The sequence below is a fragment of the Euprymna scolopes genome, chromosome 39 (genome assembly GCF_053919585.1).
Source record: "Euprymna scolopes isolate OS-2025 chromosome 39, ASM5391958v1, whole genome shotgun sequence".
Lineage (NCBI taxonomy): Eukaryota > Metazoa > Mollusca > Cephalopoda > Sepiida > Sepiolidae > Euprymna > Euprymna scolopes.
In genome coordinates this window covers 3479754-3507280 of record NC_136520.1, presented here as the reverse complement: position 1 = coordinate 3507280, position 27527 = coordinate 3479754, and the positions used below count along the sequence as shown (strand labels likewise).

General features: G+C 34.3%; 1 protein-coding gene across 1 annotated transcript in view; it reads left to right on the top strand.

Annotated features, from left to right (window-relative positions):
- LOC145263613 (transformation/transcription domain-associated protein-like) overlaps positions 1 to 27527 on the top strand; it is a 334985-nt gene that overhangs the window by 184942 nt on the left and 122516 nt on the right. The window contains exons 47-56 of the mRNA XM_080120456.1: positions 434 to 681; positions 2800 to 2953; positions 6438 to 6545; positions 10122 to 10195; positions 14241 to 14340; positions 17494 to 17592; positions 18694 to 18783; positions 21280 to 21495; positions 22178 to 22410; positions 27131 to 27297. Of these exons, the coding sequence (XP_079976582.1) occupies positions 434 to 681; positions 2800 to 2953; positions 6438 to 6545; positions 10122 to 10195; positions 14241 to 14340; positions 17494 to 17592; positions 18694 to 18783; positions 21280 to 21495; positions 22178 to 22410; positions 27131 to 27297 (1489 nt within the window). The remainder of the gene's footprint in view (positions 1 to 433; positions 682 to 2799; positions 2954 to 6437; positions 6546 to 10121; positions 10196 to 14240; positions 14341 to 17493; positions 17593 to 18693; positions 18784 to 21279; positions 21496 to 22177; positions 22411 to 27130; positions 27298 to 27527) is intronic.

Sequence of the window (27527 nt, the reverse complement as noted above, 5' to 3'; positions counted from 1 at the left end):
CATCCGACCCTGGGTTCATGTAAGGCCAGACAAGTTTCTAAGTGAAATTTCCTGTCGTCAACTTTTAGCCGTAAAAATACATTTCTCTGGTTTTCAAACAATATCTATTTTGACATGAAATAAAATATGTATATTTATCTTCTCTATCTTAAATCCTTGGGTTATCTGGCGTCGCCCGGGAATACAAAGCTACCTCAGCGTAGTTCTAACGCTTCTTAATGGGGGATTATGTTACACTATCTATTTCACCGATTTTGATGACAATAAAAATATGAGAATGGGAAACATTCGTTGATCATCGTTCAATCTCAGGCAACATCGGATCTCCTTGTTGAATGTAAATTGTTTTCATGGTTAATACGTTGAAATGAGGGGGGAAAAAAAAATACAGAATCCCTAAAGATGTTTAACATAAAGATTATTTTTCTTTCAGATTTTGCAGTACATCATAATCCCCTGCTTTCAGCATGCGTTTGAACACGGCGAAGGTGAAGCCCTTATTGGTGGGCCCCCAAGTCCGGATCAGGACAATCAAGACAATGTGATAAGTGTGTTTATTAATCGAGTTATTGACCCGGAGAACCCGTTTGGAACGTCAGATGCTGTTCGGATCCTTCTCCTCCAGTTCTCCTCTTTGCTAGTTGAACAGGCGTCTCCTCATATCCATGATGCCGCTAACAAGTTTGTATTGACTTTTAGTGTTCTCTAAAAAACTGTTTTCTGCTGGAATTTTAGGTAATAGGTAATAGTCAGCTAATGTACTTCCTAACTAATAGTCGCATCCCCCCAGAGGATTACCAAAAACGGCTCTTTTAAGGGCTACCAAATTCTAAGTCTCTAAGTCTTTGTCAACATGATTTGTACAATAAAGAATTAGGAAAAAACAGTATGATCTAGTTTATTGAAAAAAGTGTGGCGCATTGGTTATTATTAATTAGAAAATAGAAAAGGAAAAAATATTTCCATTTATTTGGCGGTCACTATATATATATATATATATATATATATATTGCATATTTTATATTGAAATTTTTTTCAGAAAATATAATTTTCTAAACAAAAATTTATTGTTTGAACAAGGAATTCAGCATTTCAAGTACTTTCTTTAATCCATGGATTTTCGATGTAAGGGTCATCTCCTCAGAGGAAAGTCGTCAGCAAAATATTTATTATGAATTTATATAATTTTGTTATTTAGCATTTACATTGAAAACAGGTTAAAGATAAAAATCTTTTAAAGAGACATTGTAAAGAGTAGTTGGAAAAGTGGATTGAACAAAAAGAAAAAAAAGGATATGGGGTTCCGGTATCTGATTAGGATGGTACTCCTGGAATAGAGAAGAAGTTTGTTTATACGTTCCAGATTGGTTGAAGATTGTCACATTTTTTATGTATTAAATCTCATTTTTTGGTAATGTGAAGTCTGTAAAAATGTGGTTATGCTAGTCGAAATGAAAATCCCAATTAACAAAAATGGCCATGATAAATGCAGGGTAATTAGACGTTAAACAGGTGAAAACTTATATTTCTAACAGTGGAAATAAAAAATAAAAACTTTAAACAAACAAGCATTTTTTCGCTTTGCTTATTATACCACCTTCTTATTAAATGAAAAGAAAAATTATAATATCCTATTTATGGATATGCTGAGTGTTGTTTTATATAAAAACATTACTTTCCAAAAATATTTTGGAAGACTTCGAACCACGAGATTGATTAATTTGTGTTCTAACTCCTCTCATTCGAATATATATATATATATATATATATATATATATATATGAAAGTAAATTTTTAATGGCACAATGGCAAGCGCCCCTTTTGGGAGGACTGGGGGCTTCTACATTAATGAACCTTGTGCCTAACTTGTCTGTACTTGGGAGGTGCAGATGTGTTAAGCAGGTGCTTTGTGATTTTGAAAATGTTAGAATATATCAATCTGGCATGACTCGAGCCAAGAGTGACAGTTGTTTATAATATTGAACCAAGTCAAAATGATATAAGACCTTTGAATTTGAAAGGTCAAACCCGAAAGAACTCATGATGGAATACAAAAACAAAACAATGTTTAAACGTTATGAATTAAATATAATTGTTTTAAAACACTTGAAACTTGGATTCTCGTATGCAACAGACACAGATATAGCAGTTTGGTGTGCACACAATGAGTTCACTAAATATGCTCCCTCATTGTTCCTATTTACAATGCCTCCCCACGGGACAGAGTTAGGCACCAGGGTCGTTTTTTAATGTGGAGAAAAGGAACAAAAATAAAAATTGTCCCAGTCGTGAAGAATTTCTCCTCCACTGACAGAACAAGAAATTGAAGTGCAGCATCTGAAGAACAGATACTACACTTTGATCTTGTCCCCGAAGGCCAAGTTGTTAAATGTAAAATAAATCATATATTTTTATAAAAATGCATTTGTTAGCTATTTTTGTACAAGCGTTTGATTTCAGCATGAAGTCCCTGGCATTAATTCCGACAATGCTTTAAGAACGCAATGAAGATGCAAGAAACGACCCATGCCTGCCATTATAGCCAACGACCTATCGACCCGTTGTGCTACATACAAGATAATGTCTAGGGATAGACACACAACATATATTGAAAAAAAAACAATTTATTGAACAGATAAACAAAATATATATTTACAAGAGAAAGGGTGTAAGGGAGGTAATCAGGTTTTTAGAGGCGTTTGTTGTTGTGAGGGTATTAAATTGTATTATTTTGTTTATATTAAAAATGTTTTGATAAAAAAAAAACTTATGGAAAAAATTTCTTTTTAAATTTTTCAGAAAGCAAGGAAATAAATTGAGGAGACTAATGACGTTTGCTTGGCCGTCTTTATTGCCTCGCAATTGTGTCGACCCTGCCAACAAATATCATGGACATTTATTGTTGGCTCACATTATAGCAAAATTTGCTATTCACAAAAGAATTGTCTTGCAGGTAAAATTGTTTTCCTTTTTTTTTTTTACCTTTGATTCTTGACAGTATCTGTTTCGTAGTGCAAAAATCAATCACTTAATTATTATATCAATCAGTGAATCTATTTTGCCCTTAATTCATCGGAAGAAATAGCAACAATTAATCCATCAAAATTAAATGAAGTGTGATTGGACATGATTAAGATCCGAAAATTGGAAAAGAAGCTGCAAATACCTTAATATTTTTCCATTATGTCATTTATTCTCTATATTGCTCTGTAATTACATTGAGCTTGAATAAGGATAGATATATAAGAAAATATATTTCTACAGAAATATATAAATATATATATATTTCTACAGAAATATATATATATATATATATATATAAAGCCTGACAAATTCTCATGAGAATAGAACACAGAATATTCTGTGTAGCTTAATTACCATATATATTTCACTACTTACTGTATGTATATATATACATAGATATAATTTTTATTTATATAGACAAATATTACGTGCTTGCTACACTGAACATGCTAATGTTTTGAAGCAATTGGTTTATTTAAAAAAAATTACCATATATATTTTCACTACTTACAGTGTATGTATGTATATATATATATATATATATATATATATATAATTTTTAAGACAAATATTACGTGCTTGCTACACTGAACATGTTAATGTTTTGGAGCAATTGGTTTATTAAAAAAAAATTACCATATATATTTTCACTACTTAGTGTGTGTGTGTGTGTATATATATATATATATAATTTTTAAGACAAATATTACATGCTCGCTACACTGAACATGCTAATGTTTCGGAGCAATTGGTTTATTACTTTTTCATCCTATCATAAAAAAACTTGACACTTCAAAAGCATGTGGACCTGATCTCATCTGAGCTGTGCTATTAAAAAAATGCTCCACCAAAGTAGCTCCAGTTCTCTCCGAACTTTACAACAAATGCCTTAATGAATCTTGCTTTCCAGACTGCTGGAAAACTGCTTCTGTGGTACCAGTTTTCAAGAATTCTGGCAAAAGAATTGACCCAGTAAATTATCGTCTCATTAGCCTCCTCACACTTTTCGCTAAAATATTTGAGTCCATAATTAACCAAGCTCTAGTCCATCATCTTACAGATGCTAAACTTCTGACCGACCAACAATATGGATTTAGGCAAGCCCATTCCACAGCAGATCTAACTGTAATCTCTGAACGTATATACCAGTCACTGGATAAAGCAGGGGAGGGTAGAACGGTAGTTCTAGATATATCTTAAGCTTTTGACAGGGTATGGCATGAAGGTCTTCTCGGGAAAATCAGATCGTACGGTATCACTTGATGAATGCTTAGCATAATTAAATCCTTCTTGGATAAGAGAAAAATCCAGGTTGTCCTTGATGGTCGTACATCTAAACAATATGATATAAATGCGGGAGTGCTTCAGGGGTCTATCGTTAGACATTTATTATTCCTAATATTCATAAATGACCACACCGACAAAATTGTCTGGGTATATATGCTGATGACACCATGCTCTATAACAGACATAACAGGAAAACAATTGAACACATATCTAAAGAAATGGCAAAAACACTAGAGGATGACCTCCAATCTGTAGTAGAATGGGAACATAAATGAATGGTCACATTCAATGCTGCCAAGACTAAACTGGTTTCCTTCAATAATTACAAGAAACCTTCTCTGCCACCAATAGCAATGGCCAAGAACACATTACCCGAAAGTACTTCTTTTAAACTCCTCGGCTTAACGTTCACAGGGAACATGAGTTGGAACAATTACATTGAGAACATTGCCAGGACCGCTGCGAAGAAGGTAGGCTCTCTCTATCGTGCTAGAAAGCTACTAGCGCCCGAAAGTATCTTGTACCTCTATAAGACCACCATTCGCCCATGTATGGAGTATTGTTGCCATATTTGGGCCGGTGCATCTGCTACTAGTCTCTCACTCCTAGACAAGGTTCAAAAGAGAGTCGCCAACCTGATAGGCCCTGAACTGTCATCTAAGCTGCAGCCTCTGTCCCACCGACGAAATGTTGCGTCCCTCTGCTTGTTCTATAAGTATTTTAATGGTGAATGCTCTGATGAACTGCAAGCACTTGTGCCCCCACGATGTAAATACTCTCGACAAACCTGACAAGCAGCTAAATCCCACCCCTACACAGTGGAGTAGATGTGGGAGAGCTTTCTACTCCAATAGTTTCTTCCCCAGAACCGCAATACTTTGAAATTCCATTCCGGCTCCCTGCTTCCCCAACTGTACTGACATGCAGAAGTTCAAGTGTAACGTGAACCGACATTTTACTGCCAACTTACATAGTTCTCCAGTAGCTTATGTCCCTGATAGTAGCCCCCTACACCAAAGTGACAATGTGCCTTTTTTGGGGTGAAAATGTTTTTGAAAAAAAAAAAAGTAAGAAAAATAACTTAATTTTTGTATTATTGCTCTATCTAAAAGGATATTGAGTCCTTGAGGAATATTTTTTTTGTTGATTAAAAATTTTAAAAAATTTAGGGTTTGCTTTACAATCCAGATTCAAAAAAGTGGTAAAAATATCAGATATATAACAAATAAATGTTACCAAAGGCAAGATAAGTTACTCCTCTACCTATCTGGATAGGTTTTTAGTGTTTTTTACTTACTGTAAACGTATGAGGCACAAAAATAGTCATAACTTCCTTAATTTTAATCAGATTTTAAAAATTTCAAAAGATTCTTTCTTAGCTCATCAAGCTCTTTCTATGTATACCAATATTGAAATATTTTAAGCTATTTCAATTTTTTCATGTGTATTGCTAGCAGAAGTTAAAGTGTAATGTGAACCGACATTTTACTGCCAACTTACATAGTTCCCCAGTAGCTTATGTCCCTGATAGTAGCCCCCTACACCAAAGTGACAATGTAATTAAAAAAAAAAAGTAAGAAAAATAACTTTTGTATTATTGCTCTATCTAAAAGGATATTGAGTTCTTGAGGAATATTTTTTTGTTGATGATTAAAAAAATTAAAAAATTTAGTGTTTGCTTTACAATCCAGATTCAAAAAAGTTGTAAAAATATCAGATATATAACAAATAAATGTTACCAAAGGCAAGATAAGTTACTCTTCTACCTATCTGGATAGGTTTTTAGTGTTTTTTACTTACTGTAAAATGTTTGTTTCAAACAACAATATCAACCGATTACACGAGCACAAGGAAAAATTTGTTATGCAGCCATTTTTTCTTATACTCATGTAACCAGTTGACATTACTCGTTTTTCAAGCTAGATATTAATTTTACATTAATTAAAAACACTGCTTATCCAGCTAGGTAGAAGAGTAATTTATTTTTCCCTTGGTAACATTTATTTGTTATACATTTGTTTCTTGACAACTTTTTCCGAATCTATGTGGATTGTAATACAAACTCAAAGTTTGTTTATTTTTATAGATTCCTTGATTAAATTTATATTTTATTTCTTTCAATTCAGGTCTTCCATAGTTTGTTGAAAGCTCATGCTGCTGAAGCGAGAGCTGTAGTCCGACAAGCTTTGGAGATTCTCACACCTGCATTTCCAGGAAGGATGGAAGATGGAAACGTATGCTTCTTTTCCTTTTTTATTTTTTTATTTTTTTGTTCGATAAGAATTTAATTAAAATTTTTTGTTCAATAAGAATTTAATTAAAATTTTTTTGTTCGATAAGAATTTAATTAAAATTTTTTTGTTCGATAAGAATTTAATTAAAATTTTTTTGTTCGATAAGAATTTAATTAAAATTTTTTTGTTCGATAAGAATTTAATTAAAATTTTTTTGTTCGATAAGAATTTAATTAAAATTTTTTTGTTCGATAAGAATTTAATTAAAATTTTTTTGTTCGATAAGAATTTAATTAAACTTTTTTTGTTCAATAAGAATTTAATTAAAATTTTTTTGTTCAATAAGAATTTAATTAAAATTTTTTTGTTCAATAAGAATTTAATTAAACTTTTTTTGTTCAATAAGAATTTAATTAAAATTTTTTTGTTCAATAAGAATTTAATTAAACTTTTTGATTAATTTTATTCCCACCAGATGAGATGTGGCAAAAAATGGAGGAGTCCTGTTCTCATGAAAGTTAAATCATACATATTATGGAAAAAATTTAATTTTGTTCGATAAGAATTTAATTTGGACACTCTACAGATTTCATATACATTTTTGGTCTTCTGACAAAAGGAGGATGGATCTGTGAATTCACCCTTGTCCGTTTGTACTTTTCTCAATAACTACGCCATAGAAATTTTTGAAATTTTGCACAAACATTAAACATGATAATAAAGTAACAGAACATTGCTCAGGACCGTATAAACAATGAGAAAATTGAAGTTGATTTTGAATATATTTTTTATTCTTAGAGGATTTTTTTAATGGCTATGTATCATTTGCTATTTTGAGCAAAAGAATATTTTACCTGCCCTAGGATGGGTATTACACATATATGAAATAATCACACCTTCCCTAAGATAGGTAATTTATAGCATGTATATGAAATAATTTTGCCTTCCCTAAAATAGGTAATTTATAGCATGTATATGAAATAATTTTGCCTTCCCTAGTATAGGTAATTTATAGCATGTATATGAAATAATTTTGCCTTCCCTAGGATAGGTAATTTATAGCATGTATATGAAACAATTTTGCCTTCCCTAGGATAGGTAATTTACAGCATGTATATGAAATAATTTTACCTTCACAAGGACAGGTAATGTACAACACATATTTAAAATAAATTTACCTACCTGCAGGTAATTTATATATGTATATAAAACAATTCAACATGCTCTTGACAGGTATTGTACAGCATATATAAAATAATTTCTCTTCCCACCAAGACTACCATAACTTTAAGAAAATTGAAATTATTTTTAGAAGATGGATCATTAGGATTTTCAAATTAATACATAAATAAAACTTTGGTTGCCTCCCTAGGGGTGCCTTTCGGGTTAAAATGGCTAAAATTGACAGTTTTGTTAAAAAAAAAATTGATGCCTTGGATTTGTATAAAACTGCTTGAAAATTTTTAGCTAACTGATTTCTATATAATTTTGTTTGTCTATACTTCACAATAACTCTTTGGTGTGCCCCAGGGGCTCTTTTAGGGCTAATAAAAACACTCCATTTTTGGGACTATTTTACCATAGTTGTCCAAAATTTTCTGTGTATATCTATTTAGCAGTTTAGCATGGTGTTGAACTCAAATTTAAATATGTTGAGGACTTGAGGACTTTTATGGCTTTCATTTTTGTCTGAAAAAATTCTGTATAGACATAAAAAATGAATTTAAAAAAAATCCTTAACAAGTTTCACCCCGAATATTTAAGAATTATAATTGCACAAAAACTTTCACGTAACTGTCCGTTTAAAAAAAGACAGTATATAAAGTATTTTTGTTTTAAAACGAAACAATCCACCAGTACTAGATCGGCAAAACGTAAATATGCTCAACAATGTTATGTATAGTTCTTGAATAATGTACTTTATATAAGATGTGTGTATATATTTAGACAAATTTATTTAAACTTGAAGTAAATTTTAATTTATAGCTGGCATACAGAAGTGCATCTGGTCTATTAAAAATCTTGCCTTGATTAAATAAATGACTTCCAAAGAAAATCCATTGCATTTCAGGTCATGTAGTTTGAATAAAGCCATAGTTAGAGATAGGTTGGTTTGAAAGTTTTTTTTTTTTATTTTATTTATTTTTTTTTTTTTTAAATTTAAAAAAAAAAATTTATTTATTTATTTATTTATTTATTTATTTCAAGCAATACAAAAACATGTAAAACTAGTCTTAGTAAAAGAAAAAAAAAATATGTCGGACTAGTACGTAAAAAATTAATCCAGCTTTAGGTTAGTTGAAGCGCTTTTTATCCTTAGTAAGCATTCATCTAGGAATGGTGTTTTGATAAAAGCACTGGTCCTCATCACCTAACTGGAATGGCATTCAGCTAACAAAAAAAAAAAAAAAAAAAAAAAAAAATAATCTTGTCTCAACATAGAAAATAATTTCTAGTGTAAAGCCGTATAAAAGCCAAATACGTCGTAGGATGGAGATGACTGTTGCCACCTCTGAGCAGAAGTTGCTAGAAACATTTAACAACCGAGTTCACAATAGACTTCATAGCCTTGTAGGGAATGCTCTTTTCTCTTCCCGGCAACTTCTTTCCCACAGAAGAAACGTTGCAAGCCTGTCTTTGTTCTATTATTATTTTAAGCAAAAACAATATTATGTACTTAATTGTCTTTTTTGTTTTTACACGGTGGTCACCACTTATCAAGGCCCGGAAGCCACTCAGGGATAAGGGTTATTGGAAGTACATTCCGTTAGTGTGGAGATTTGATGAAATGTTTACTTAAGGGGGCGGTTCATTAGGAATTTGTTAACGTTGGACTTGAAGACATCCAAGTTGTAGTCAGGTGAGAAACAGGCAGACGGAACAGTTCCACAGGCATGCAGTTCTAAGAAAGAAGTAATATATCCAAAAATTATGAAATTTCGTAGAGTAGAACAACTATTGTTTTTAGTAAAAAAAAAGAAAAAAAAAAAGTCCATCGCTATAAACAAATGTTTTAGCCATTAAGTAATCTAAGTTCAGAGTTATGTCCCCTGTGTGTAGACTCTTGATTCTTACCATCTACTTTATAACTTTATAACATCCAAGAAAAACGCAATTTTACCCAAATTTCTGTAAAAATTTTAACTATAAATAATTTTCTATTCGATTTTTTTTTGTTTTTTTTTCCTCCATAATATTTGTATACATTACTATTTTCAGCATGACAATTCAGTACGTAATATTTTTTTGATTAAAACGACATATTTTAAAACAATTGATCTGTCGACTCTATCTTAACAAGCGTCCTGAATTTTATCACGTACTTCGTCCACTACGGCACAGGTCCAGTATGGGCGGAGAGGGTTCGATAGTATCAAACCAGTATGTAAAACGGATGCTAAACCGAATATGATCATGATGACGTAATAGAATTTTTTGTTGTTTGTGAAAATTTTGAATAACTTGTTTCAAATGATTGTGAAAAATAACTTGTTTCAAATGATTGTGAAAAATTTGAGTAACTTGTTTCAAATGATTGGCTGGATTGAATCTTTAAATGTATTTTTGTTTTTACAGGGAATGCTTGCACACTGGACAAAGAAAATAATTGTCGAAGAAGGCCATGCTGTACCCCAACTTGTTCATTTGTTGTAAGTATTGCAAAAAAAAAATAACTTATTGCATTGATTGTATGATTTTGAATTAACTAGTAGGGTTAGCTGGTGATACTCAAAGCAAAGCTGTAATTAAACCTTTCTATCCCTCTCTACCCCCCCTCCCCCTCCTTTTTCATTTCTTTTATATTGAAAATACTGCCCGAGTGTTTGGAGGTGTCTGTTGGGCAAGAAAAAAAGTGGTAGTAGGCAGACAGGCAGGCTCAAACTCGTACTGCGAAGGAAGAAAAGAACGTGAAAAAAAAAGTGACATCTTTGCTGTTGTGTCCATTGCTAAACCAGAAGTGACAAAGGTTTAAATTGAGGCTAGTCCATCGAAAAGAGGGAATGACTTTTGAAAATATTGGTAAAAAAAGCGACCCTACCCTGTAGAAAAGTGCCTAGTTGAGAGTGAAGGAATTACTGTTTTCAGCCAATTCTTCAATATTTGTCATCTAAAAGGTTAAGCTTCAAAACGATACCAAGCTCGTGAAAATCTGTCTCAAGTTTTAGACAAACATGCATACATACATTTAAACAGACAGGTGAGATTTATATTATAGATTACATTGGAAACTACAAAACAAATACCCGCAAAGATTGTATATAAAAGTAAAAAAACCCCAAAAAAACTACAAAACAAAGACCTACAAAGTTGGTATATTTGACCATTGTTCTGAATCAATATCTAAAATATAGTTTTCAGTGTTATTTCCGAAAGAAAATGCTGGCATTTTCCTAGACTAGTCTATTATACAACCAACAGTTGTCTGCAGGTATGTTCAGCTAGGCATCTCTTGGTGGCAGATCCTGGCCCAGTTAATCCTCAAAGAATAAATAATTATTTTCAAGTTTCAGATATTATTCATTCGGGGTCAATCAAGAATATATCAAATTTGTGGGTGTTTTGTTTTGTAGTTTTTTACTTTCAGCTGAACCTGCAAACAGACAACTGCTCTTTGTATAATACACTCACACGGTTACCCAGCGTTGTCCAGAGTAAAAGTGTAATCTGTTTAAATGTATGTGTAAATGTATACATGTATGTATGTTTGTATGCCTCACAAAAACTTTTGATAGAGGCGACAGATTTTCACGAGATTGGTATCATTTTGAAGCTCAACCCTTTGGACGACAAATATCGAAAAATTGGCCCAAAACATTAATTCCTTCACCCTCAACTGAGCACTTTTGGGATGGCTTTTTTCTTCAATACTTTAGAAAGTCATTGCCTCTTTTCGATTATCTAGCCTTATTTTAAACCTACGTCACTTCCGGTTTGGCGATGGGTGCAACAGCTAACGTGTCACTTTTTTTTGCACTTTCTTTTCCTCCTCCGCAGTAGGGGTTCGAGCCTGCCTTCGTACTGTTTTTTTTTTCTCTCAACACACACCTACAAACGCCCAGGCAACGCCAAGCACCCGGGTTAGTATACTTCTATTAAAACTACCATCTCTCTATTCGGCTCTCTATATCCCCCTTTCACAAACTGTTTACTCCCTCTCTCCTCATTCCCCTCTCCTCTGCCCAGCCCAGCCCATTCCTCTCTAGGTAGACATATGCATGGACAACTCTTTCATATAATAGACTACTCTAAAAAGAAGCTGGTAACCCTTTCCCTGACAAAATCTGTCTGAATTAACCTTCAGTGAATTCATGTTTTTTTTTTGTTTGTTTTTAATTTTAGATATTGTTGATCCAGAACAATGTTGGTCAAGAATATACCAACTTTGTGGGGTTTTGTTTTGTAGTTTTTTTTTTTTTTTTTTTTTTTTTTACTTTTATATACCAACTTTGTGGGTTTTTGTTTTTGTATTTTTTTATTTTTAACAACGTGCATGCACATTATGATAGTTTCACGTGACTGCGTTAATTGTAAATGAGTTCCTGGCAAATAAAACATTATCTAATATATAAATGGTTGTCTGTGTAGACAGACATAAAATGAATATTACAAAAAGTGCTTATCCAGTTTTAGCCCAATATGAAAAAAAAAAAAAAAAAATTGCATGAAAACTATGTGCATACTTGATAGGTTAAAAAAAGTCTATTTTTACATCTATAAAGTCAAATTTGATCGATAAATGATTTCTAAATAATATTATGAATAAAACTTGTTTGAATTATGTCCTTAATGAAATCAGAAAATTATGGCCGAAACACTTTGCTGCTGTTAAAATGTTCTTTCTTCAAAAAAGAAATGTACTTAATGAATTTGCATAATTTTTGGTGGAACGTCTTTTAAATATGAGTATAAAGAGTAGAACGATAAAAATGTTCTAAAGAAAAGACTTCAGCTTTATTTTAAAACTTATCGAAAAAATCAATTCAGTTCACGCGACGATGTATTCAATGTAGCTGCCTATAGCCTCCATCACCATCTTGATACAGGTCCAGAACTGGAAGCATGCCTTTTCCATAAGCACTGGTGGGAGCTCGGCGAATACTCAATGATTAGGCTGCCTTTAGTGTTGTGGGAGGTCATGTTGGTGATGTTCTCGACATATAAGCAAACGAAGTAGTCCAGTGGGTTCAGGTTGGGGGAGGAAGGGGGCCACTGAGAGAAAGATACAAAGTCGTAGCACTCCTTCTGAAGCCAAGCCTGGGTCTCTTTGGGCTTGTGGGCAGGTGCTGAGTCCTGCTGCCACATTAAGCAGCGTCCTGATTGCACCAGGGGATCACCACACTCTTCAGCACATCCAGGTACAGTTTGGTGTTGATTTTCAAGCCGACTTTGAAGATGTGAGGTGGCATAATGTGGCCCTCACTTGAAACCACACCATAACCGTGGTCGAAAACTTTGAGCTATACCCGCATGCGTTAAATTGTCCAGATTTGAATTTTGAGGGTGCTGGCAATGGTCCTGTTTTCATAACTTGGATCAGTAGAGAGCATGAGTTGTACAGCGGCGCATCTCCGATCTCACTTGTTGAACATTGTGTCACTTTCAGATACGATAGAAGGCTTCTATCGCTTTTGGGATTTGTACATAACTGGCCAACTAGTAGATGGTTTTCATTTAACAGAAATGGAATCATGTTGCCTTTTCTAGAGTGACAATTTTATCGTTCCACCCTGTATAAAATTTTTTGTGCTGTTTTTTTTTTTTTTTTTTTTTTAATTTGTGATGGAGTGAGTATGGATGAATGATTTTTTTTTTTTAATTTAAATAAAAAAATAATAAATAAATTTAAAAAAAAGTTTTAAATAATAAAAATAATTAAAAAAATATAAAATAATAGTAAAAATCCAATAGAAATAAAATCAAATATAAATTAAAAAAAAAAAAAAGGATGCAAGAAATGTGAAAAGAAAATAGATCAGACCAGATCAAAAAATCGTCAATAAACGATGGACATCTCATCGCAAAATATATTAATGCAGGTAAAAATGGTCACGTAAGGAGCTTAGAAAAGGAAAATATAAATGGTGACACAATAAGTTGAAAAACAAAAATGAACTGCGATGACTAAAATTAAAGTTATTCGTCTTATTTTTATTGTTCGGACTACTGTTCTCATCTTGAGTGTTATTTGGACAACGTTTCATTCGATGTAACCTCCGACCTACGTCATGTGTATCTTGTTCAACACATGAAGTGTTCATGTTGAATTTGAGAATCTGCATAGAATTTTGAACGCAACCCTTTTATTTAATCCACGAAGCTGGCATGCTCTCGTTCTGTTGGCTAAGTAATTCACTATTGTATACTGAGTGTTGCCTAGCAATGAGGATTGAACCATAGAAGGGTTTAAATTACTACTAAATTTACCAAGTGTTTTATCCGCTATGCCACATTTCTTGCGGACAATTCTATGAATATAGGTAACCTTACTTTTAAGGCTCCCAAATTTTAAAATGGTTCCATTTCAAATTCTGTGCGAATTCCGGAGTTCAACAAAAATACACCAGAAGAAGGCCAAAGGCTGCATCGGCCGAAACGTTGTACGAATGACACAAGATAAGTTCAAATAATACAAATTGTCGTTTCAAAAATACCAACTTGAATCAAGAATTTTTTTTTTCGCTTTTTTTCCTGCAGACAATTAGTCGTTAGACACTACAAAGTCTACTATCCAGTTCGACATCATCTTATTCAACACATGGTTAGTTCGTTGCAACGATTGGGCTTCACTCCTAGCGTGAGTATCTTTGTATTTTGGAGAGGGGGAGGGGTAAATTTTTACATTTGGTCCACCTTCACAATTTTTTTCTTTAAAATGACAACTTTTAAAAGTTTTAGACTATACTGAGTAAGAAAATATTTAAATTTTGCAGACAAGTAGTTTTTGAGATATAAAGATCTGTATTATGCACTGTAATTCACTGGCGGCCATGTTTGTATGCATGTGCGATAAACAAATCTACTTGTCTGTAATTGGCACTGTTTCTTCGCAGAAATAAATCCACATTTGTTTTTTTTTTGTTTTTTTTTTTTCACAACTGGGAAATTAATGTGTGTGCGTGTACAACTTTTTTCACTTCCTTGAATAATTTTATGTTAAGAACGGTTTTCAGAATAACCCCCCCCTCAACCTCCCTATGTTATTAACGGCTTTCAGAATAGACACTTCCATTTGGGAGGGGGGGGGGTAAAATTATTTGCACCGACTTTAACTGATATTCGTTGTCAGCATAACCTTTCGCAAATACTTTAAAAAAAAAAAAAAAAAAAAAAAAAATGGTGTAGGTTAGTCTCAGTTGCAGAGAAGTAGATTTGTTTATCACACACAAACATGGCCACCAGTGAATTAGTGCATAATGCAGGTCTTTATATCTCGAAAACTACTTGTCTCAGCAAAATGTAAATGATATTTTCTTATTCAGTCAAAAACTTTTAAGTGGTAATTTTAAAGAAAATGGTGGAGGTGGACCTAAAAAAAATATTACATTTCTTTTTTTCTAACTCACTTTTATTCTCTCATTCCATCGTTTATGTGATGACACTGAAGATGAACGTGATAGTCTGAAGAATCCAAATGATACGAGAAGTTTTAAGCTTTTAAATTTTGTGGATCGATTCTGAAGAAAAAAAAACATTGTTTGCGTCACGACTAAACAAAGATGGCTGCCTTCCTCAGGAATGGTGCATACGTAAAATTTAAAGCCTTTAAAAATTTTTTTTTTTTTTTTTTTTTTGTTATTTTTTATTTTTTTTTTTTTTTTTTTTTTTTTTTTAGGAATGGTGCATACGTAAAATTTAAAGCCTTTAAAATTTTTTTTTTTTTTTTTTTTTTTGTTATTTTTTTTTTTTTTAGGAATGGTGTATACGTAAAATTTAAAGCCTTTAAAATTTTTTTTTTTTTTTTTTTTTTGTTATTTTTTTTTTTTTTATTTTTTTTTTTTGTTATTTTTTTTTTTTTTTTTTTTTTTTTAGGAATGGTGCATACGTAAAATTTAAAGCCTTTAAAATTTTTTTTTTTTGTTATTTTTTTTTTTTTGTTATTTTTTATTTTTGTTATTTTTTTTTTTTTTTTTTCATGCAAATAGGTACAAAATAAGCAAATAAAAAAAGTTTTATTTGATTAATCGGTGCTAGAGCATTTTGTGAACCAAACGTATGTTAGCGTCCGATCTGGTTTGCTCGGATCTTGATGAAAACTCCCAGATGATGCAGAGTGTTGACGAGCAAATTTTACAAATGCTACGAAACAGAAAATGGCAACATTCATCGGATGCAAATTAGAATTTAAAAAAAATAAATAAATAAAATGACAATCATGTTTTTTTTTTTTTTTTTTTTTTTTTTTTTTTTTGTCTCCCCAACAAAGGGGGCCCTGTTGGTGGGGCATTAGAATATGCCGACTGCCCCCCTGCAGAGGGTAAAAGTCCCTCAATGGGGGTCCTGGATATGACCTTAAACTATATCCAGTGGTGAGGCCCCAGCTTGTGGGCTTTGGGGAGTGTGGAGGCCCCTTTAATTACCGTTGCTCCCATGTCCACTCTGACCCGGAGTGGTAGTACCTGCTAGGGTCCCAACTATGGGTTAAATAGAAACCGCCGTGAAAGCAACAAATATATTCTATTAAAAAAATTTTTCTTCCGAATCTTTGGATTCGGCATTAAATAACCCAAAAAGTGTTGATATGCCGTAAAACAACCAACCAACCGCAACAAAGGAGAAATTCACCCCTGTTTGTTTGTACTTTTCTCAATAATCATACTTTTTTTTTACGTTTTGCACAAACATTAGTTATGGTAAAAGTAACTTTTTGCCAGAATAGATTTTCCAGGATAAATCTGGTTGTCCCCATAGGGGTAAAATTGCCCCCAATTTTTTCCCCCGTTCGTTTGTATGTACTTTTTTCAATAACTATGCATTGGAATTTTTAAAATTTTGTAAAAGCATTAGTAATGGTGAAAGTAAATTTTTCATCCTTGCATGCTCTGCTTGCTTTTACCTTGCATGATTTAAAACTAAAAACTAAATTGTGGGAGGAGGTGGGGTAGTAGGATCAGTTCCTCCAAATCGGTAATGGTAGGAAACATTTGCAGCTATAGTCAGCGAACATGCTTCCTAATTTGTGATGTAATGTTAGCGGAATCGGTGACAACACAAAGCATTTCTTTCACTTCTATTGTTCTTCAGTGTTCTGAAGCGATTTATTGAAATGGAAGAAAAAGATATTAAAAGTCATACCATAAAAATTAATAAAATTATAAAAAGATAAAAATAACACAATTAGTATCTATTTGCACTTTTAATAACAAAATTAAAAAAGTTTTTATTTTATTTAAAACTAGCATGGGTGCCCGGCGTTGCCCGGGTGTTTGGAGGTGTATGCTGAGCAAAAAAAACAAGTCAATTTTTTTAATTTTGACCCCTATTATGACCCCTTAACATTTATTGTTTTGTGTTCAAATCAAGTTATTAAGTTAGATCCATGCCCAAGGAACCTATATTTAAAATTTCAAATGTTTAGACCCAACATTGTCGGAGGAGTTTGGTAGAGTTCTCAAAGGTCAAATCGTTGAACTTGGACCTTTAACAGCGAAATTTCTGGCCAAAAACCGATCACATCGATTTTCCCAAATCTCAGTACCCTGTATATCAAATTTCGAGTCTTTAGACTGAAAATTGAGAGAGTTATTGTGAAGGAAAATGTGCAGACACGTTCACTTTTATAGATATATAGATTTATTGGAATAAAATGTAAAGTATACATTAAAAAAAATTATACAGATGAAAATAACACAATTAGTTTTTATTTGCACTTTTAATTACAAAATAAAAAAGTTTTATTTTAAGTTAAATTTTCTCCAAATTGAATGAATTTTTTTTTCTTCCATCTCAGCATTCATTTGAACACCGAAAACTTGCAGTGGAATTGTCGGAGGTGATCATTAAGTGGGAAATGCAAAGAATCAAGGATGATCAAGAACAAAATAGTGATGTAAGTCAGAAACATTTTTTTATCAACAGAAAGATTTAAAGTTTAAAAAAAAAATTTTTTTTTTTTTTTTTTTTCCTTTTTACTAAATGCACTTCTCTCACATACGTAGCAATGTGATCATGTTTTTAACTCCAAACGATCTAGACTCTTCTAAATAGACCACACAAAACTTCTTGAATCACCACTCATCATAAACTCTGGCACGAACAAGCTTCAAAATACCATAAGTTTTATTCCTCATCTTCCATTTAATATATTTGTTTGCTCCTCTTAATAGTGTTGAGCTTTTCTTATCTTGTTTTGCTTTGTTAAAGATATATTCTTTGATAACATAATTATATACACACGTATATATTTGTATGTATGTAAGAGGTGTGTTTTGAAGGCTTGTCAATGCAGGAATTAATCAGTCATTGCAAACAGATAAATAATACTTCAATAGTGTTCGATAGATATTTATTTTTGGTTTCAAACTGAAAGCAGCAACATAGAGTGGATATACATTTTCTACCTATTGAGAATGGGAGTTGCTCCCGAAAATATTCGAGGAATATACGATCTAGAATCAAGTAAATATTTATTATTATTTACTAGCATTTCAGCCTTGCGTTGCCCGCGCGTTTGGAGGTATATGCTGAGCAAAAAAAAAAAAAAGAAAAGGCGGTCAATTTTTTTTTTTTTTTAACTTTGATCCCTATTATAACTCCTTAAAATTTATTGTTTGGGGCTCAAATCAAGTTATTAAGTTAGATCTATGTCCAAGGAACCTATATCTAAAATTTCAAGTGTTTAGACCCAAAATTGTCAGAGTTTGGTAGAGTTCTCAAAGGTCAAATCGTTGAACTTTGATCCCTTAACAGCCAAATTTCTGGCCGAAAACCGATCACATAGATTTTCCCTAATCTCAGTACCCTGTAGATCAAATTTCGAGTCTGTAGACTAAAAATTGACAGTTATTGCGTATGGAGATGTACACACACACACACACGTTCACTTTTATAGATATATAGATTGTTTTTATAAGAATTTTGATTATTCACAAAAAAATCACGTGAAACAATTTCAGCAAATTTTCATGTTTTCTTTTTGTCTTTTTTCAAGGCCCTGCGCAATGCAACTGATGTTAATAAACCGATTGATAAGCAGTACTGTGATGCAGTTGTGAACTTTCTATTAAGGATTGCTTGTCAGGTAACATTTGCATCAGATGTGAAATCTTGAATCTGTAGCAGAAATACGTTTTTTTTTTGTTTCAAGAAAAAAAATTGGAATTATGCTACATTTTTTTTTATTCCAGGAAAACAATCTTTTTTCTTTCTCCTCATTCCATCTGCCTTTTTCTCTTCCCTCTCCTTCTCTGCCTTATATTATTTTCCTCTCTCACTCTCTCTTCCCTCTCTCACTCTATCTTCCCTCTCCCTCTCTCTCTCTATCTCTTCCCTCTCTCACTCTCTCTTCCCTCTCCACTCTATCTTCCTCCCTCTCTCACTCTATCTTCCTCTCTCACTCTATCTATCCTCTCTCACTTCCTCATCTTCCCTCTCTCTCTATCTTCCCACTCTCACTCTATCTCCCTCACTCACTCTATCATCCCTCTCTCACTCTATCCCTCTCTCCTCTCTTCCTCTCTCTACTCTCTCTTCCCTCCCCTCTCTCCTATCTTCCCCTCTCACTCTATCTTCCCTCTCTCACTCTATCTTCCTCTCTCACTCTATCTCTCTTCCCTCATTCTCTCTCTGCCTCTCTTCCCTCTTCCTCCCCTCTTCCTTTCTCTCTCACTCTCCTTCTCCTCACTCCTCTCTCTCTCTCTCTCTCCTCTCTCTCTTCTCTCTCTCTCTTCCCTCTCTCTCTCTCTCTCTTCCCTCTCTCTCTCTTCCCTCTCTCTCTCTCTCTCTCTCTTCCCTCTCTCTCTCTCTCTCTCTCTCTCTTCCCTCTCTCTCTCTCTTCCCTCTCTCTCTCTCTCTCTCTCTCTCTCCCTCTCTCTCTTCCCTCTCTCTCTTCCCTCTCTCTCTTCCCTCTCTCTCTCTCTTCACCCCCTCTCTCTCTTCCCCCCCTCTCTCTCTTCCCCCCTCTCTCTCTTCCCCCCCTCTCTCTCTTCACCCCCTCTCTCTCTCACCCCCCTCTCTCTCTTCCCCCCCTCTCTCTCTTCCCCCCCTCTCTCTCTCTTCCCCCCCTCTCTCTCTCTTCCCCCCTCTCTCTCTCTTCCCCCCCCTCTCTCTCTCTTCCCCCCTCTCTCTCTTCCCCCCTCTCTCTCTTCCCCCCTCTCTCTCTTCCCCCCTCTCTCTCTCTTCCCCCCTCTCTCTCTCTTCCCCCCTCTCTCTCTCTTCACCCTCTCTCTCTCTTCCACCCTCTCTCTCTCTTCCCCCCCTCTCTCTCTTCCCCCCCCTCTCTCTTCCCCACCTCTCTCTTCCCCCCTCTCTCTTCCCCCCCTCTCTCTTCCCCCCCCCTCTCTCTTCCCCCCCCTCTCTCTTCCCCCCCCCTCTCTCTTTCCCCCCTCTCTCTCTTTCCCCCCCTCTCTCTCTTTCCCCCTCTCTCTTTCCCCCCCCCTCTCTCTTTCCCCCCCTCTCTCTCTTTCCCCCCTCTCTCTCTTCCCCCCCCTCTCTCTCTTCCCCCCCCCTCTCTCTCTCTTCCCCCTCTCTTTGCTGGAAGGTTGAGCATAGAAGTGAGATCTCATTTCTTTTTCTTATTTTTATTTAAAGTTTTGGTGTTTATGCAAAGACATAAAAAAATTAAAAAAATAATGTACGAAGAGCGTGCCTGTTATTGAATGAAGTTTTCATAAAGAAAAATCACTAAATTTGATCAAGTAGTTCTTTTTTTTTTTTTTTTTTCTTTTTTTTTTTTCTTTTTTTTTTACAGAGGAAAATCATGTTTTATTTCAACAATAGCGACAAAGACATATTGGTAATTTTAGCTATGAGCAGGAAGGTGTGCAAAGGGCAGATAACTCCATATAATTCTTGAGATTCACTAAAATTTGACGAGATTATTTTTAGTTTTAAACAATTTTAGGTGTTTTTTTGTTTTTTCTTTCAAAAAATTGTTTCAAAATTTATTAATACAATTATTAGAACTTCGTGCATTTTTACAAACTTCAAGAATTAGAAAGAGTTATCTCCCATTGGCGACCTCCATCCCCTCATAGATTATGTATCTCATCACGAGCACGTACATCAGAGATTTTTTTTAACTTCATTTTTTAATATCTTTGCTAAACTGCATAAGCACCAAATGTTTTAAACCCAATTAAATCTTGACGTCCATATTTTTCAATTTTATTTCTTTTTCATTCACTTTTCCTGAAGATGTTTGTGTTCTGATTTAAATGCACCAAAAATTCATGTATTTTTTCCCCCTTTTTCTTCATAAAATTCAATCATATCCTGCAAAACAAAAATAAAAATCAATTTTTCTCTACAAAAAAAACCAAACAAACCAAACACCATGAATAAATATTTCAAGTTATAAAGAACTGGAACCATAAAAACTTTTACAAAATAACTGGATTCGGCATTAAATAACCCGAAAACAACCAATCTTTCACTTCATCTTTTTCATTTTCTGCTTTCTTTTTTCTGTTCCTCTTTTCATCGTCTTATTTTCCTTTTCTTTTTCTTTTTCTCTTCCTTTTCCTCTCTGGAAGATGCGTATAGAATATTTTAGTTCATTTTTTGTTTTTTCTCTCAGGTGAATGAGTCATCAACAATTGCACCGCAGGGAGAATTGCTTTCTCGACGTTGTTTTAATTTGCTCAAAACTGTCATGAACAGGGATGTTTGGCCTAACGTGGAATTAAAACTTGCGTGGTTTGATAAACTTTTAAATACTGTCGAAAGTCATCAACCAAATTTTGTCAATATTTGTACGGCAATGGAACTCTTGACTTTTCTTCTCGGCATTATGGTAAGTTCCATTTGTTTTTTCTTTTTTCTTTTTTTTTCTTTCCTTTTTTTTTTTTTCTTTCCTTTTTTTCTTTTTTCTTTCCTTTTTTTCTTTTTTTTTCTTTTCTTTTTTCTTTTTTTTCTTTTCTTTTTTTTCTTTTTTCTTTTTTTCTTTTTTCTTTTTTTTCTTTTCTTTTTTTGTTCCTCATTTTTTTTTCTTTTTTTTCTTTTTTTTTTTTCTTTTTCTTTTCTTTTTCTTTTTCTTTTCTTTTTCTTTTTTTTTTCTTTTCTTTTTTTCCTTTTTTTTCTTTTCTTTTCTTTTTTTCTTTTTTTTTTGTTCATTTTTTTTTTGTATTTTGTTTTTCATTTTTTCTATTTTTTTTGTTTTTTCGTTTAGTTTTTTTTTCACCGTTTTTCTCTTTCTATATATATTTTTTTCATTTTTTTTGTCTCTTTTTTTGACATTTGTTTCATTTTTTATTTTCCTTTGTTTTTTGATTTCCTTTGGCTTTTTTCTTGTTTTATATATATATATATATATATATATATATATATTCAATAAAAAATATTAAAAAAATAATCAAGGTTAGAATAAGAATCCAAATTCTTGATCCTCATCTAAAAAAAAAAAAAAAAAATTTGCCAGCACAAAAAAACAAACACTTTTTCACTCTTAACTAATTAAGTTTTGTTTCTCTTTACAGAAAAAAGAAAACATTTTAGCCAGTTTCAAACCGCTTCAGCGAGGTATTGCCGCGTGCTTGACGTGCCCGAATCCCAAAGTGATTCGTACTGTTCATGCTTTGTTGTCTCGCTTGATGAGCATTTTTCCGACAGAATCTGCCACAGCGACGTTGGCCTCAAAATACGATGAACTTGAATGCCTCTACGCCTGCGTTAGCAAAGTAGTCTACGATGGATTATCAAACTACGAAAAGTAAGTTTCATGTTTATATCTTTCCGCATTTTGAATTGAAAATATTCAGTAAACAATTATTTTCGAAATAGCTTTTTTCTTTTTGGAAATCGCTTCTGACAAGGCATGAAGACCATGTAAGGTAGTTAACAAAAAATACTACTTCAGGTCACAAACTAATTAATGATAAATGTTAGATGTATAGATTTTGACCCAGAAAAGCAGCAATTCTTCTCCCTTTGTCAGTGTAAGATGTATAAATTTTGACCCAGAAAAGCAGCAATTCCATGAAAGATCTTTCTAACAAAGACGGAAAACTTGTCAGCGAATTTTGGTGCCTAGATTGTAAAAGTTCGAAGCGTGCTTTTTTACTCGCATCTCTGCCACTGAAATCTATGAACTCATCTCCCAGCTTTGCTGACATCAACTGCATTGGTTTTATAAACGTTTAACAGGCACCGGTAAATGTTGATCAGTTTAATTTATTTTTCGCATGCGTCTCTACTTTTGAAGCATGTCCATAAGAGTTGCTTTCTTAAAGTCTCACACCATCAATATTGGCAACAGAGATTAAACTTTCAAGTTATGAATGCATAAGTTCAGTCATCATAACAATGCAATCTGATCCATTCGGGTGTAGAACATAGTCTGCCGCGATGACCTTTGTGGGTTAGATTATATATTTCTTATAAAGAATTACTTTAACAAATTGCCTTTCATGTTTCAATGTGATTTTCTGAATCGCATTTTGGGATTGCTGTGCTGAACCCAAATAATGAGTGATGTTTTCTGAGAATATAAAATAATTATCTCCCTTCTAGGATTTTATTCAACAACTTTATTCAGTACTAGAAGGCTGCCCGGCGTTGCCCAGTCATAAAATATGCATAAATATTATATTTTAATTCATACAGAAACTGAGCGTGCGACTATTATGTTTTTCTAAAGTTTTTTTTTTTTTTTTTTTTTTACACAGTGATCACCACTTATCAAGGCCCGGAAGCCACTCAGGGATAAGGGTTATTGCAAGTACATTACGTTAGTGAGGAGATTTTATGAAGTGTTTAATTAAGGGGGCGGTTCATTAGGAATTTGTTAACATTAGACTTGAAGATATCCAAGTTGTAGTCCGGAGGGAAGCAGGCAGACGGAACAGTTCCACAGGCGTGCAGTTCTAAGAAAGAAGCTTTGCTCATGAAATCCGCGTTTTGATTTAGGCACAGATATAGAGTGGGGAAAATTTTTCACAGTGGATTCAGCTAGACGGGTGTTTTTCGTGAAAGATTGGCGAGGGGGGACCAGGGATTGGAGTTCAGACGAGCACCTGCCATGAAAATAACGATAAAACAAGGATAGGCTTGCAACGTCTCTTCTGTGGGAGAGGGGTTGCAGGGTAGAGAAAAGGGCATCCCCCACCAAACCACGAAGTCTATTTTGTACTCTGTCAAGGCATAATAGGCTGTTTTTGGCAGCTCCTGCCCAGATATGGCAACAGTATTCCATCCTTGGCCGTACTTGGCTTTTATATAGATAGAGAATTGCATCAGTAGTGAGATATCTTCTGGAGCGGTAGAAGGATCCCACCATCTTTCCAGCGACCTTGGCAACACACTTGATGTACGTGTTCCATTTCAGATCAGGAGTAAAGGTCAAACCCAGAAGCTTGTCAAAACACGGGGCCTCACCCAGACGAGAGCCATCCATCACAATTGATGCCAGCTGGGGATCAGAGCGTTGATGATGTAAGGATAGGAGTTTGGTTTTGGATGCATTAAAGGTAACTAGCCACATCTTCCCCCACTGAACCACGCGCTCGAGATCAGAGGAGAGAGAATCCGAGAGAACTTCGTCATTTACAGCCTTTGATGTGTTGCCGTAGATGGTCGTGTCATCAGCATAGATGTCAACGAATGATTTAAGTATGTGTTTAGGGAGGTCATTGATGTAGATCAGGAAGAGAGTTGGGCCCAGTATTGACCCCTGAGGGACTCCAGCATTTATATTGCAGGCCTCCGATTTTAAGTTTACTTCTTGAAAGTAAAAAAAAAAGATAGTCAAGCTGAACTCAAAACCAAAACCTAAAGACAGTGAGTCAAGTACGATAACTATTAGATCTGCTTGCTACGATCTTTAAAAGGTGTTTTCAAACATACTTATTCTTAACATAAATAATCTATAATGTGAACTGTTCATGCAGCGCATTCGTGAAACAACTAACAGATAAAAATCTGATGACTCCCACGTGCCAATTTTTCAGTTTTGACCCCTTAAGTTTTCCACATGTCTGAATATCCTATATACCAAATTTCAAGTCTGTAGATCCAAAAATTTGTTGAGTATATAGGTTGAGAAGTGTCCTCGTACAAATTCTCACTTTTATAGATATATAGATTAAATAACTTGTACATATGATTGATATCCCGTAAACCAAACAAAGTTGTTTTACAAATAAGCCAGAAATCAATGTTGTCGTTGGAACCTAATTTCCAATCACTTCATCACATCTGGATGCAAACTCTTTCCATGGACATTCCATTCATCCATCCATTTTCTAGTTTTGGTGTTTAACATGCTGCAAGTGTCCCAGACTCGAGGATAAGTCACACCAGACAATGTCTCACATCGGCTCTATTTATGCGCATCTGTCAATTGAAATGTTTGATAGATAAAATAGTTATTAATCCAATAGCTTTAAAATTACTTCACTGGAAATCACTCCACCCAGGGCATAAAGCCACTTGATGTAAATAATTTAAAAAAAAAACAAAACAAAAAAAAAAACTTTTTCAAGGTCACAAACTAGTCAACGACAAATGTTAGATGGATAGATTCCAACCCAGAAAAGCAGCAATTCTCCCTTTGTCAGAAAAATGGCTCATGGAATGTGAGGACTAAAGTTTTTCTAATTCTCCACTTTAAAGGGTTGCCTTTTCTTTCTGTTTGCAAAAATTTAATTTTGTTCTGTAAAGCAAAAAAAAAAAATTTTCCTCTACAAAACAAGCAAACCAAACACTATGAATAAATATTGACAATATAAAAGTTGAAACACAAAAACTTTTACCAAAATGAATTGATTCAGTATTAAATAACGCGAAAAGGGTTGATGTGCAGTAAAACAAAATGAACAAACGAAACCAAAGAGTTGACATCAGTTATGCTGTATGCAACAAGATCACATTTTATGAACTCTAACTTCACCTTCTTGGTTTACAATTCTTGAATTGGAAGCCGTGTTTAATTTCAGAAGAGTTTCTGTTGGAAATGGTTGGTTGGTTGGTTGTTTTTGTTTTACGGCATATCAACCCTTTTCAGATTATTTAATGCCGAATCTAGTTATTTTGAGGAACGATTTTTAATGGAGTATGTTTTTTTTTTTTTTTTTTTTTTTTTTTTTAAGTCAGATTTTATTTAACCTATAGTTGGGACCCTAACAGGTACTACCACTCCGGGTCAGAGTGTACCTGGGAGCAATAGCAATTAAAGGGGGGCTCCACACTCCCTAAGGCCTGCAAGGTGTGGCCTCACCATGGGATATAGTTTTAGGTCATATCCAGGACCCTGTTGGAAATGACATATCTTCCGGAGCAGTAGAATGATCCAATCATTTTTCCAACAATCTTAGCAACAGATTTGATGTATGTGTAACAGTACTCCGTTTTAGGACATATCTGGCTCTTATGCAAATGGAGGGGAGGATTGCATCAGGAATGCGATACCTTCTGGAGCGGTAGACTGATGCAGCACTCTATAGCAGGCACGACAGGAAAACAAATGAACATATATCTAAAGTAATGGCAGAAACACTAGAGGAAGACCTCCAATCAGTAGTGGAATGGGGACAAAAATGGATGGTCACGTTCAATGCTGCCAAGACTAAACTGGTTTCATTCAATAATTACAAGAAACCTTCTCTACCACCTATAGCAATGGCCAACGACTCTTTATCTGAGAGTACGTCTTTCAAGCTCCTTGGCCTAACGTTCACAGGAAACATGAGTTGGAACAATTACATCGAGGGCATTGCCAGGGCCGCTGCGAGGAAGGTGGGCTCTCTCTACCGTGCTAGAAAACTTCTAACACCCGAAAGTATCCTGTACCTCTATAAGGCCACCATTCGCCCATGTATGGAGTATTGCTGTCATATTTGGGCTGGTGCATCGGCTACTAGTCTCTCGCTCCTTGACAGGGGTCAAAAGAGAGTCGCAAATCTGATAGGCCCTAAACTGGCATCTAAGCTTCAGCCTCTGTCCCATCGTCGAAACGTTGCATCCCTCTGCCTGTTCTACAAGTATTTTAATGGTGAATGCTCTGATGAATTGCAAGCACTTGTGCCCCCACGACGTGAACACCCTCGACAGACCCGACAAGCTGCAAAATCCCACCCCCACACTGTAGAGATCCCTAGATGTAAAAGATCTTTCTACTCCAGTAGTTTCTTCCCCAGAACTGCTAGACTTTGGAATTCCATTCCAGGTCACTGCTTCCCCAACTGTACTGACATGCAAAAGTTCAAGTGCAAAGTGAACCAACATCTTGCTGCCCAAATCCCTACATAGTACCCCAGTAGATGTTTCCCCTGATAGTAGCCCCCTACACCAAAGTGGCAATGTGCCTTGTTTGGGGTGAAAATGTAATAAAAACTGACGATTTAATATTTTTTTTTTAATTCCTAACATTTGGGTGGGAAGTGATAGTATCACTGTAACTCATGTATTTCTGTTTTGTTTTTTCAATCTTGCAGATCGAATGGAACGCCCCAAAACCTTTTGTTTTCAACACTGATGATTTTAAAAGCTGCTTGCATGCATAACCCCTGTTACATCGATCGACTGATAACTTCATTTATGAAAGTGCTCCAGAAAATGGCGCGGGAACATCTCACAGCAACCAATACGGAACCAAATCCAGGTGAGCTTTGAATATTTAAAAACATTTTTTAATTTTTTTTTTTTGTTAAATTCTTACTAGCAGAGGCACCCAGCATTGCCCAGTCATAATATACCCTCACATATATTTTAATTTATACAGATTTCATATATATTAGTCCCCCAACAAAGGAAGGATTGGACATCGTAATTCACTCCTGTTTATTTGTTTGCACTTATCTCAATAGCCATACCTTGGATTTTAAAAAAAAT